Source organism: Nannobrachium achirus (genome assembly GCF_963921795.1).
Source record: "Nannobrachium achirus genome assembly, chromosome: 15".
Taxonomy (NCBI): Eukaryota; Metazoa; Chordata; class Actinopteri; order Myctophiformes; family Myctophidae; genus Nannobrachium; species Nannobrachium achirus.
This window is the reverse complement of record NC_137822.1, coordinates 46521821-46534308: the sequence shown is the minus strand read 5'-3', so window position 1 is coordinate 46534308 and position 12488 is coordinate 46521821. Positions and strand designations below refer to the sequence as shown.

At 47.5% G+C, this 12488-nt stretch overlaps 1 protein-coding gene across 2 annotated transcripts in view; it reads left to right on the top strand.

Annotated features, from left to right (window-relative positions):
* Positions 1-10319, top strand: part of mast4 (microtubule associated serine/threonine kinase family member 4) — a 184276-nt gene extending 173957 nt beyond the window's left edge. For both annotated transcript variants that reach the window (XM_080743788.1, XM_080743789.1), the window contains 7 exons: positions 187-488; positions 1489-1666; positions 3029-3306; positions 3978-4031; positions 5504-5810; positions 6592-6742; positions 7483-10319. In XM_080743788.1, the coding sequence (XP_080599914.1) occupies positions 187-488; positions 1489-1666; positions 3029-3306; positions 3978-4031; positions 5504-5810; positions 6592-6742; positions 7483-10282 (4070 nt within the window). In that variant the 3' untranslated portion in view covers positions 10283-10319. The remainder of the gene's footprint in view (positions 1-186; positions 489-1488; positions 1667-3028; positions 3307-3977; positions 4032-5503; positions 5811-6591; positions 6743-7482) is intronic.
* Positions 10320-12488: the final 2169 nt, after the last annotated feature.

Here is a 12488-nt window from a genome sequence, read left to right as displayed (position 1 = left end):
AGGGAGCCAATACACAAACAGAGAAAAGCATCTCTCTGATCTCAGGTCATTTTGACATCTTAAAAAAAAAGAATTATAGCCTTTGATCTAAAGACGTCAAAGACGTCATTGGCACACAGGGCCCATTGAAAAAAGCAGTCATGAGACGTCATTGGCATTGAAAGTGTGTATGTTTTTCTCCCCCAGGTGGTACGTCCTCCCAGAGCAGCTCTCCCAGCTCCAGTGCTCCCAACTCCCCAGCGGGTTCGGCCCACAACATCCGTCCCAGCACGCTGCACGGCCTGGGCCCCAGCAAGCTGCCAGGGGGGGTGCGGGGGGTGGCGGGGGGCCTGAGGCAGGGCCGCCGCAAGTCCGCCGGCAGCATCCCGCTGTCCCCGCTGGCACGCACCCCCTCCCCCACCCCCCAGCCCGCCTCCCCGCAGCGCTCACCCTCCCCCCTGCTGGTAGCAGGAGGACACCACACCTCCGTGGCCACCCTCTCATCCAAGGTTAGAACGGTTCAGGAGTTTTCCTTATAGTTTAGTTTGAGTTGTTTTTCTTTTATTTTTACTTGCGCCAGCAGAGCGTGCAAGGTCATCATTAACAGCCAATGAGGGACCAGCATTCCTGGTGATGCCAGTGGTGATGTCACTGGCATCGCCAGTGGTGATGCCAGTGGTGATGCCAGTGGTGAGCGCACCTCATGGCACGCTCTGGCCATGATGTACGCAATGATTCCGAAGCTTCGGAAAACCAAGCATACAGTAGGTAGAGAAAGCAAGCCGTATTTAAAGGTGCCTTCCCTACTGATTGAGAGCTTTGATTGGAGTATGGCAGTCATGTGACATAATGACCAGCAGATATGTTAATGAGGTATGAGAACAGAGCTGACTGACATCTGACTACAGCTGGGCAGCAACTTGACTCCCATGCCCTGCATAAACTAACACTGACGCTTCATGTTGGGCAGGAACATTCACGTCAAGAAGATTTAACCATTTATTGCATAAATAGAATACACGTCAAGCAGATTTAACCATTTATTGCATAAATGGAATACACGTCAAGCAGATTTAACCATTTAAATTGAATACAGTTAATCTTGGTGTTTGAAGTAGGCCTACCTGTGCACAAGACACAAGATGGCACCTCAACAGTGCAGCTCTAGTTTTTATATATAGTATTGTTGGGGTATTTTTTTGCCTTTATTGATAGTACAGTACAGTAGGTAGAGAGGAAACAGGGAGAGATGAGTGCAGCAAAGGATGTCGGGATCGGGACTTTGTTTTGTTGTGACGGCGCTTAGTTTTAGTTTAGTTTTTTATTAATTTTAGAGTTGAGTAAGTATTATGTTATAAAAACTCAACACTCAACTTAAAAAAATACATTCAGTTACTAAAAGGAAGGGCATTTGTCTTTTTCTAGTTTTTATTTAGTTCAGTTAACTCAAATGTTTCTTTCATTGTTAGTTTTGGTTTTAACTATACTAACCTGTCCCTCTCCTCTCAGATGATGCCCCCTGCGGTGGTGGTGGGGGCCTTCCCCCCGGCGGGGGGGTCCTCCAACAAGGGCCACTCCCCGCCCACCATCGTGCGTCACATGGTGCGCCCCAAGAGCGCCGAGCCGCCGCGCTCGCCCCTCCTCAAGCGCGTCCAGTCTGAGGAGAAGCTGTCACCCTCCTACCAAGGTTGGTGTTGTTGTTCAGGGGTGGGCAACTCTGATGATACAGAGGGACACTATTTCCACACTCTCAAGAGGGCCACATGCCTTGGCACGTTGTTACTGTCGAGCAAAAACGTCTCATCGCCAGTAAGAGTAGCAAAAATAGCCGATCTACAAGCTCAAAACGTTTTGAGCTCGTAGATCTGCTATGTTTGCTACTTTTGAATTGGAATCCTGAATTATCTTTTTGTTATTTTTTCATTGGAATCCTGAATCCATTTTGATTTAATTTCCAATGAATTTAGTTATACTTAAGTTAACTTAATGAATTTAAATACAAATACATTGGACATAAAACAGACCAACATTTTAATACTACAATACTAGTCATTCAACTACTATACAGTAGACATGTTTGCATGTTTGGAATTGTAACGAAATTAATAATATATCAGTATTCCGATATTAACCTGCGGGCCGCATTAAGTGAAGGTGGGGGCCGCATGTGTCCCATGTATGTAAGATTTGTAAGATTTTATTGAAGGGAAAGCCCCATTGAGATGCAGCATTTCATTTTCAAGAGGGACCCATATATGTTGTAGTTTAAAGGACTAGTTCACCCTAATGGTGTGTTTTAACAGCTAAGTGTGTTACGTAAGGGATAACGTCTGGCTCAGAGGTCATTATCGAGAAATAAAAATCAACAAAGCGGAGGTGGCATCGATTGGCCATCATGTTGGATATCATGTTAGATATGGCATAAAATTCACCCAAGTGCTCTGAGCATTGATTAGGCAGCGGTCTGTAATAGGGTGGAGCGGTCTGTTCAAGAAATAACACACCGCTGATTTCAGCAATTGACCAATTAGAATCAAGCATTCAACCAAGCCGTGTGTGCAATAAGTGTCTATGGGACCCGGCAACTACTGGCGATAGCAGGCGAAGAATGCGATGGTCGAAAAGTGGGCGAAGGAACGTCGTTCAAAGACATGAAAATATGTTATCTTTTGGACGACTTCAACAGGATGACATACGGAAATTACCCTCTGTCATTGTGATATCTCAACATTATGTGATACCTCAAAAGATTTGATACCTCAAAATTACCTAAAAATGTTACTTATGTACAGTACTTAAGTAAATGTACTTAGTTATTTTACACCACTTTTAGTGAGGACCAATTGGGTGAAGAATGTGATCGTTCTGCTGTAATAACCCTGCCCTCCCTCCCTCCCTCCCTCCCTCCCTCCCTCCCTAACCCAACCTCCCTCCCTCCCTCCCTAACCCAACCTCCCTCCCTCCCTCCCTCCCTCCCTAACCCAACCTCCCTCCCTCCCTCCCTAACCCAACCTCCCTCCCTCCCTCCCTCCCTCCCTCCATAACCCAGGAGGAGACAAGAAGCATCTCTGTCCCAGGAAGCTGAGCCTGGAGGTGACGCAGGAGGAAGCCCAGGACCAGGGGTCCAGGGACCACCTCTCCCCTGGGGGGTCCGGCAGGGACCTCCTCTCCCCTGGGGGGTCCTCCAGGGACCACCTCTCCCCCGGGGGGTCCTCCAGGGACCACCTCTCCCTGCACAGTGTGGAGGAGACGGCCTGCGAGCCCCTGGCCCTGGCCCGCGTCCGGCCCGCCGAGCAGGGCTGCCTGAAGAGACCGCAAGGACGCAAGGTCTGTGTATGTACCCTGATGTGTTATCTACAGCAGGGGTTTTCAAAGTGGGTGACGGGGCACCCTGGGCCCTGGGGTGCCGTGAGATAATTTGATAATATTTGGAATTTATTTGGACACTTGAAAAAATATTTAGTATCATTTTAAACTTGAAGTACAAAGTTATTTTCAGTCAGTTCTAACCAAAATGGCTATTATCTCAACGTTTTCCTCGCAACATAATCACTAAAATATCGCCACTGTCGGGCAGAAACCTTGTATCTCCGAGTTTCAAAAGTGTACGTATTTTGGTAAAGCAAAGCCCTGATTCATCATACAAGACTGTCTCACAAAACTAGTGAAAACAGCCGATCTACAAGCATGCGATGCGAGGCGTTGTGTGCTTGTAGATCTGCTGTTTTCACTAGTTTAGTACATTTTATAGATGATAAATACAAAACGAACGGTTTTGGACATACAAGGTTTCCACCCGACAACGACGATATGCTATAAATTTAAGGTGCTGGGAGTGAAAATTATAATGTAGGGGTGCCTCAGATTAAAACAATATTTATGGGGTGGTCTGAGACAAAAACGTTTGGGAACCCCTGATCTACAGTAACCCTCTCCCCTATAACGTTGTGTGTCTTGTCCACACACAAATCGATAAAGGTCTTCTCTTCTCTCTCAAGGTGGGCCGTCAGGAGTCTGTGGAAGACCTGGACAAGGACAAGCTGAAGTCCAAGGTATATAAATGATATACGTATTATCCAACATAATGGATCATGTATTTTTACTGATTTTAAAACAACAAAACTTTTTTATTGTTTTCTTTTAAAAAAAAGATATAGTTTATACAGCTTGGCTAGATAGGAAGTCATAAGAATGAGTTGTCAATGCCCCTGGTGGATGAATTTGTTAATGCTCTAGTCTGTACCAGGGGTTCTCAAACCTTTTTAGGCCGTGACCCCCAAAATAAACATATTTGAACTGGGGACCCCCACCCTGACAAGCACTTGGAATTGTAGGTATTATATTTAATGTGACTCTGTTCCGCAGATAAATATTGTGAACATAACAGATCTACATGCTCACAACGCCTCACAACGCAATCTACATGCTCACAACGCAAGGCGTTGTGAGCATGTAGATCAGCTATTTTCACAATGTTCGCCTCTTGCTGACTTAATATTTGACAGTTTGGCCAGTCCTGTCGAATATTCGACTATTCTAATACTTTGAGGTCGAATAATTGGAATACTAAAAATCACTATTCGTGAATGCCCTAGCACACACTACACTTTGTCCGAGTCTGAGAATCTAAATATCATGCGTGTCCCGTTACAAGCTTTTATTTTAATGTTCATTGATATAGTACATGGTGGCCCTCCCAAATAAATATATGAAATACAAATTCAAAACGAGAGTGATTTGATTACCAAGAGAAGCATAGGTTCTCATTCCACAATTTCACCCTCCTTAAGTTATTTATACCTTGTTGTAAAGATGGCTAATCAACGATAAAAATGTTATCAAATATAATACCATTTGGTAGTTGGGGGTTCTGTGTCTTGCTCAAGGACACTTCGAAACTTAGCCAGGAAGAGGAGCCGGGAATCGAACCTGGAACCTTCAGATTCCAAGAGGGCCGCTCCACCTCCTGAGCTGGTGTGCAACTCTGGTTGCAGGCAGTGTTGTTTTGTACAGCAATTGTTGAATTAGTTTTAGTCATAGTCTTTTGAATAAAATGTCTTTTTAGTCATAATTTAGTCACCTGAAAAGTATTAGTTTTAGTCTAATTTTCGTCGACTAAACTATCATAAGATTTTAGGCGACTAAATCTACAGTTGATTCAGTCAACTGGCAGGCCTTGATGACATCGTAATGACTGATTTTACACTTGGTCGCGTGCTGAAAATAGCCGATCTACAAGCTCACAGCGCGTCGCAGCGCGACGCGTTGTGAGCTTGTAAGTCGGCTATTCTCAGCAGGCAACACCTGGGATCTTCTCCACTAGTCCCTCCTTAACGTTTTAGTGTAGTTTTTATTTTGTTGATGAAATTGTCAATATATTTAGTCTTAGTTTTAATCATCACAGCTTAGTTTTTATTTTGTTTTTATTTAGTTTTCGTCAGTGAAAGAAAACGCAGTCGACAAACATTTTTCTTCATAGTTTTAGTCGACAAAATCAACACTCTTTCTTACTCTGTGGTTGCAGGTGGTGGTGAAGAGACAGGACTGGTCCGAGAGACGAGAGTCTCTGCAGAAGCAGGACGCCTTGTGGGACCTGGACACCTCGTCCTCCATGTCCTCCTCCCTGTCCTGTCCAGAGGACAGGGACAACAGAGACAACAGAGACAACAGAGACAACAGAGACAGCCGAGGCCTCCTGGCCTGCAGCTGGTTCCCAGACAGATCTCACAGTCCAGGCTGCAGCTGGTCCCCAGATAGATCTCACAGCCCAGACTCTGGCCCCGGTGGCCCGCTGGAGGCTACCAAAGGCACCGCCAGCACCACGCTCAAAGGTAGGGGGCAGCAGAGAACGGACTACCTGTGATTTTTAAATGCCGGTCCATACCTAAACAATAATATCGGCTTATTGTTTGGTCAGATCATGATATGGACATTGCGGTAACACTTTACTTAAAGATCTCGGGCTGTTGTATGTATAATTTAGTCAGGAACACTCACTTCAAAGTAGATACAACCATTTATTGTAACAAATGGAATACAGTTAAACTAACTCCAAGCAAAACCTCCTTATGGATACAATAGCAGAACAATAGCAATGCATTGACATATTAGCTTGAATCAGCTGACATAAAGTCACAAGTATTTGAGCCTATGCCTGGTCAAAAGGTGGAGACTGGGGTGGAGGAGGAAGCTAAGAAGCAGCAGATCTGAAGCTTCAGATCCAAGACAAGCAGAGCTATAGTGAACACAAGCCGTATTTAAAGGAGCCGCCCTTAATGAGCGTGAGCTCTGACTGGAGTATGACAGTGTGAATGAGAAATAGGAAAGTAAAGGATCTGACTGATCTAAGATATGTCCATTTTCTTTTCTTTTTTCACATTATTTGAATACCCCCCAAAAAATGTTTTATTATGCATGACAACTTGTAAAAAAGTTATATTTAGTATTTTAAGAGCTAAATCTAAGCTATGTACATTTTATTTTATTTCTTTCACATTATTTGAATATCTAACATTTAAAAAGATATGTGTTATTATGCATGACAACTTATAACAAGGCTTTTGAAGTATTATAAGAGCGAAATCTAAGATTTAGCTGTCTTTTTCTTCCCAGCGGTGGGTAAGGAAGGCGTGAAGCTGGAGCGTCTGGACTTCAAGGCCTCCAACATGGAGATGAGCAGGAAGAGGCTGTCCTTCGAGGAGAGGGAGGAGCTAAGAGGACGCCTGTCCCCCGGGAAACACGAGAGCCTCCACTTCGGCTCAAGGTGACTTCACTTACTTACCTTACTTTTTAATTAGTGTAACCAGTAAGACTCCCTAATCGGGAGATAAGCGCCCGTCAGGTCGCAGGCTCGCAGCGTGATTTTAGGGCAAAATGTGTAGGAGCAGTGTCCAAAAATGTGTTTGAAATAATCGGCCTGATGGTGGCGCTATATGGGACAGATCCATGTTGATGACATGAGTGTAGAGCAAGTGTGTACCGATCTGCGTGATTTTAGGGCAAAATCTGTCGCAATGATGACTTTTTGTTATCGATGTTCACGTAAGTTTAGATTTTGGTGGGTCTACTAGCTTTATTATTATTATTAGAGTCAGACAGACAGGTCAATTTATAGATGGATTATTATTATCCATTATTATATTATGCCAAGTAGGGCGTTCATTTACGAAAATATCACACCTAGTGCAAGTTAATTTCATTATGCGTCCCGCAAAGCTTGGCCAATGAGACCCTGACTTGTGGCAAGTTGTAGGCCAGTTGTAGGCCAGATGTAGGCCAGATGTAAGCCAGTTGTAGGCCAGATGTAGGCCAGATGTAGGCCAGATGTAAGCCAGTTGTAGGCCAGATGTAGCCCAGATGTAAGCCAGATGTAGGCCACGCTTCAGTCCGCTGAACTCCATGGACTTTTTGGGGTTACATCAAAGTTAACTCTAGGTGAAATAAAAAGATGGACAAGAACCATAGCTTAATAACACTAATAACCCTGGTCTTGGTCTCCTCCAGGTCCAAGAGCCTCCAGCTGGACTCGTCCATGTCCTACGAGCACATGAAGGGGGGCGTCGGCGTCCACTCCGGCCCTGACGGAGGCCTCCCCGCCCCCAAGATGTTCTCCTCCAGGGGAGAAGGCAGCGCTGTGGAGAAGCTCCAGCTCATCTCCTCCTCGGCTGCAGCGGCGGCGGAGCTGAGCCCCCTGCGGAAGACCTCGTCCGAGTACAAGCTAGAGGGCCACCGCCTGGTGTCCTCGCTGCGGCCCCTGGAGGGGACGCTGGACATCGGCCTGCTGTCGGGGCCCCCCAGGGTCTCCAAGACGGACGGCTGTCTGTCCAAGCTGGCGGGAGGCAGTGGCAGTGACAACGAGAGCGACGCAAGCGTCTCCTCCGCAGCGCCTCCGTCTGCTGCCGCTCCCGCGTGGCTGCTGAGCCCTACCGACAGACGGACGTCCAGCCCCCCGCAGCTCAGACCCGCCGACAAGACCAAGAGCCCCCTAGTGGCCGCCGCCACATCGAGCCCGACGGGCCCCGGTTTGTCTCTGAATGGCGTCGCCTCCAAAGAGCAGCCGAGTCGCCCGTCGGCCGTGGAGTTGAAATGTTGCAGCGGCAGCGGCGGAGATAAACCTCCGCCCGGTCACGCAGGCGAACCACTTGCCAAGGCCTCTTTCCCCAAGGCCACAGAGGCCTCCACGAGCTTCGGTGGCAAACAGGAGAGCACCTGGACCAGCATCAAAGCACAGAATCCGAACCCGACGCCCACGGCTCACGAGCACCGCGGCAGTGGCGGCGTTCGCCACGGCTCCTCCCACTTCTCGGTCTGCGGCAAAACGCCGTCCATCCGCGAGGTGAGCAACGAGGACCAGGAGGACGAGTCGGAGGGCGCGGACGGCTCCGAGACGACGTCCGCTTCTTACGATGCAGCCAAGTCTGAGGCGGAGGGGTCCCTGCCCGCTGCTGCCCATGTTCCACCGCCTCTGGAGCAAAGCGCGGCCTCTGCGTCGGCGACGCCTCAGCCTCAGTGTGGTGACAAAACCGCTGCCGCCTCGCTGGCCTCAAGTGCAGCCTCAGCGTTAGAAAGCGCCGCCGTGTGCGTGCGTTACATTTTAGAAGATCCTCAACCTCTCTCGAAGCAGCAGTTGATTTTCCCCTCTTCAGAAAACCTCTGGTTTCCCGCGACGCCGGGCTCCCGTTCCGGGAAGGAAAGCAAATCGTGCGGTTCACCGCTACAGACCCTGCACTACGCAGAAACCCCCCTGAACAGAGACGGAGCACAGCCCACCAGACCCGCCGTGAAGGAGGCCAGCGGTACGGCCAGCGTCTATTCTAAGGAAATCTACACGTCCAGCGCCATGGGAAGCACTGTGGCCAGACAAGGAGACGCAAGCCCGAAACCGGAGCACCAATGTTTTTTCTCCAAAGGGACAGACAACCTGGTCAAACACGTCTCGCAGAGTCCAGATCAAAGTTACACCGTCACCATTGGCGCAGCGGCGAGCGCGAACATGTACAAGCCGAACAGCTTGGCTCCCACATCACCAAAGACCAGTATTAACCTGGAGGCTGCGGGGCCCAAGCAGTTGAAATCTCCTCTGGAGGCGAACCGGTCGATGTCCAAGACACTGGTGGCTGAAGTCGGCGTCAAGGAGTCCAGTACAGCCTCTACTGCGAGACAAACACAGCCTGTGGCTTCAGGAATTAAGTACGAAACGGTGTGGAGCCCAGACAATGTTTTAAAAGCTGACTGTTTAAATACTGCGTCACTCACTGCAGGGAACACTGAACCTGCAGTTTTATCTGAGAAGATAAAGATATCTGAGGTGAAGTTCCTCCCCGTGGCAGTACTCCAGGGCAGTGTGGATTCAAGACAGCGAGGACTCTCTAACGAACCAACCTCGTCTACTCAAGTCCTCCAGGACTGTAAACCGAGAGAACAATGCACTGGCCCCGTCGCTGACACAACACCGAAAGAACCGACGCAGAAGACTCCCGGTGCGACTCCTCTCGCCAAGCAAAACGTCGACGCGAAGCAACGGGAAGCCCCGCCCAGCGTCGCGGTAGCTCCGGCCCACGCAAGGAAAGAAATCGCTGAATCCAAACAAAGAGCTTCGCCTCCCAAAACAAATACAAACCCAACCCACGTTACGAAACAAAGTCCGGACGCGAGACGCAATAAAGAGGCCTCCTCGGTCACAGCCGCAGCAGCAGCAGCTCCGCTCGTCAAAGACAGCGCAGAACCCAGACCAAAACATTCAGTTCCAGCACCTTCTGCGCCTGCGAAGCTGCAGCAGCCACAGAGGCCCCAGGAAGAGGAACCCGACGTTCCCCCTCGGACCGCCCCGCCTCCGGCCGCCAAACGAGAAGCACACCTGCCCGACGGCGGTGGCGGCGGATCGCCTCCAGGCAGATCCACCAGCATCGGCGCAGCGTCTCAGGAGGCCAGAGAAGGCCTCGGGTTTGAGGGCGCCAGACCGGACAAAAGCCCGGGCGGGACGGCGGAATCCCCGGGACCGTCCTCCAAGCACAGCAGCAGCAGCAGCGCCGCGTTCGATCCCAGGGCTCCGGCCTCGGAAAAACAGCCGTCGTCCTCTTCCTCCTTCTCCTCCTTCTTCTCCTCCTCCTCGGCTCGCAAGGAGCAGCTGGAGAGGAGGAAAAAAGATGGCGTCGCGGAGGCTCTGGTGGCGCAGAAGAACGCCAGGAGAGAGACGGCGAGGGTGGTTTTTCCGTCGTCCGCCGCGAAGGACGGCGGGGACTCTGGTCCGAGGTCCAAGCAGGGCAAGGAGCTGTCGCCGCGCAGTTCCCTCAACAGGAAGTGAAGAGAGACTTCAAATAGCAGCCAACGATTCATTGTTTTAGAACCTCTTTTGGACGTGGAGGGAGGGGGGGCTTTAGGAAAACGAGGCAGAAATGTTTTGCTTCTTTTGTCTGAGCATCATCATCATCATCATCATGCCTTCTTTATGTTTGAGTACCGGGGAAGCTGTGTTCATGAACAGGGATAGAAGTCATGTGTGTTCGCGGGTGTGTCTGTGTGTGTGTGTTTGTGCGTAAGAGTGTCTATGTGTGCGTGCACGTGTGTGCATTCATGTGTCGAGGCGTGTACGCTTGCGCTTCTTCTGAATTAGCGCGTATTTCACTGTAAATCTCTTATGGAGCAGTATGCCAGCAAATGATTTGCTTATTTTCTCGTCTTATCTACGTTCTGTGACTTTTCAGGTTTGCTTAATTCTGAGACGACTTGATTGGTTGTTTCTGGTTGTCAGGAGAAAGCTGTGGTTCTCCACAACAGGCCGACTTAAATGTAAAAAATATATGACGAGTGTTGTGGGAACGGTGCCGAGCACGGTGGGTGTGGTCAGCTAAGGGGGGGGGGGGGGGGGGCCTAATGACTGGGGGGGAGGGGCCTTCTAAAGACTGTGCTGTATTGTGTTTAGTCAGTGCCATAAATACGTAAAGGATTTTCATTTGCACTCTTCTGAAATCTGGGCTTCTTAGCCAGGATTATCAGATTCCCTGATAAAAAGTGAACCTGGTATTTCGTCTCTTGTCGGGTGGAAACCTCATAATATGTCCAAAACGGTTGCTTTTTCAGGATTCAAATTCTAAAATGTCAAAAGTAGCAGCATATTATATTATTATAGCAGATTATGTATGTGTGCGTTTGAGTGTGCGTGCGTTTGAGTGTGTGTGTGTGGTCTTTGGTCAGTGGCACACAAAAAGAATGGCTTTTGGTTGTCCCGTGTTTCTCGCCTAGAACGTAACAATTCTAGAAATCCTATTTAGTGAAGGGGCCTTAGAGTTATTATTATGGGAAGTAAAAGGAAAACCTTGCTGTTCTTAGCAGCTAGGTTACGGAGTTAAAGTCACATTCCTCTCCCTTGCATCTGTACATTTCTAAATCTTTAATTTTTATGTGGTGTAAATATGATTAATGTAAAAAGAAAAAAAAATGAAAAAGATGGGCTTACATGAGTATAGTTTGTATTATATGTGTATATTTTGCAACGTCCTGTTTGTTATACTTAAAATATGATAGTATCATCTTATGCTTGACAATTACTTGTGGTCTAGAATAAGCTAAAGGTATAAATCGTCTTTGTCGGGTGGAAACCTTGCATGTCCCAAAGTGTTACTTTGCAGGATTTAAATTCTAAAATAGCAGATCTGCAAGATCGAAACGCGTCGCTGGGAACACTGAGAAGTCAAATGTCTGACTGGTAGGTTAGCAAGGAGCGCCACCCGGTGTTAAAAACTGAAAACGCACATAGGCCTATGTCAAAAGACGTAAGTCAGCAGGTTAACGTGACTTGAACAAATCTGAAATAGCAAAAATAGCCGATCTACAAGTTCACAATTGGCTATTTTTTGACAAAGTAGGGCATTCATTTTAATAAAAAAAAAGGAGAGAGAAAAAAGTTGGACATACAAGGTTTCTGTCCGACAGCGATGACATTTTACTTGAAACACAAAGAAATAAGGCAATGAATGGCGACAGGGCCTTTCCCACAAATGTAGCGTTAGCATTATTATGATTATTATGACAAAACTGTGAGGGTCGTCGGCACTTCCCACCCAATGTGTTTATCATTGTGAACGCCGCATCGAGGTATTAATTTGCTTACTAAGAAATGAATTAAAAAGATCCTATTCAATATTTTTAAGGGGATAGTTGAAATGGAAATGAGAAAAAACTTGGATTAATGCTTGAACAGATCTTGAAAGTGATTTCTGGTATGTACTGTATGTACTATATGTATGTATGTATGTATGTATGTATTGTATGTATGTATGTATTGCCAAGTACACTTAGTAGACATGACTGTAATGTAAAAGGGTTACAATCATTCAAGTATACGTTTTAGCAACGTTTATTTCAACCACTGAAGCCCCTACACAGGCTACTTGTTCATGTGCTATCTCTTGCAGAATGTTCACCTATTACGACAGCTCCATAATAGGGATGAATATGGTTAAATAACAAGTGGTGTTTCTGTATTCAGATGGGATGATAATCATTATGAT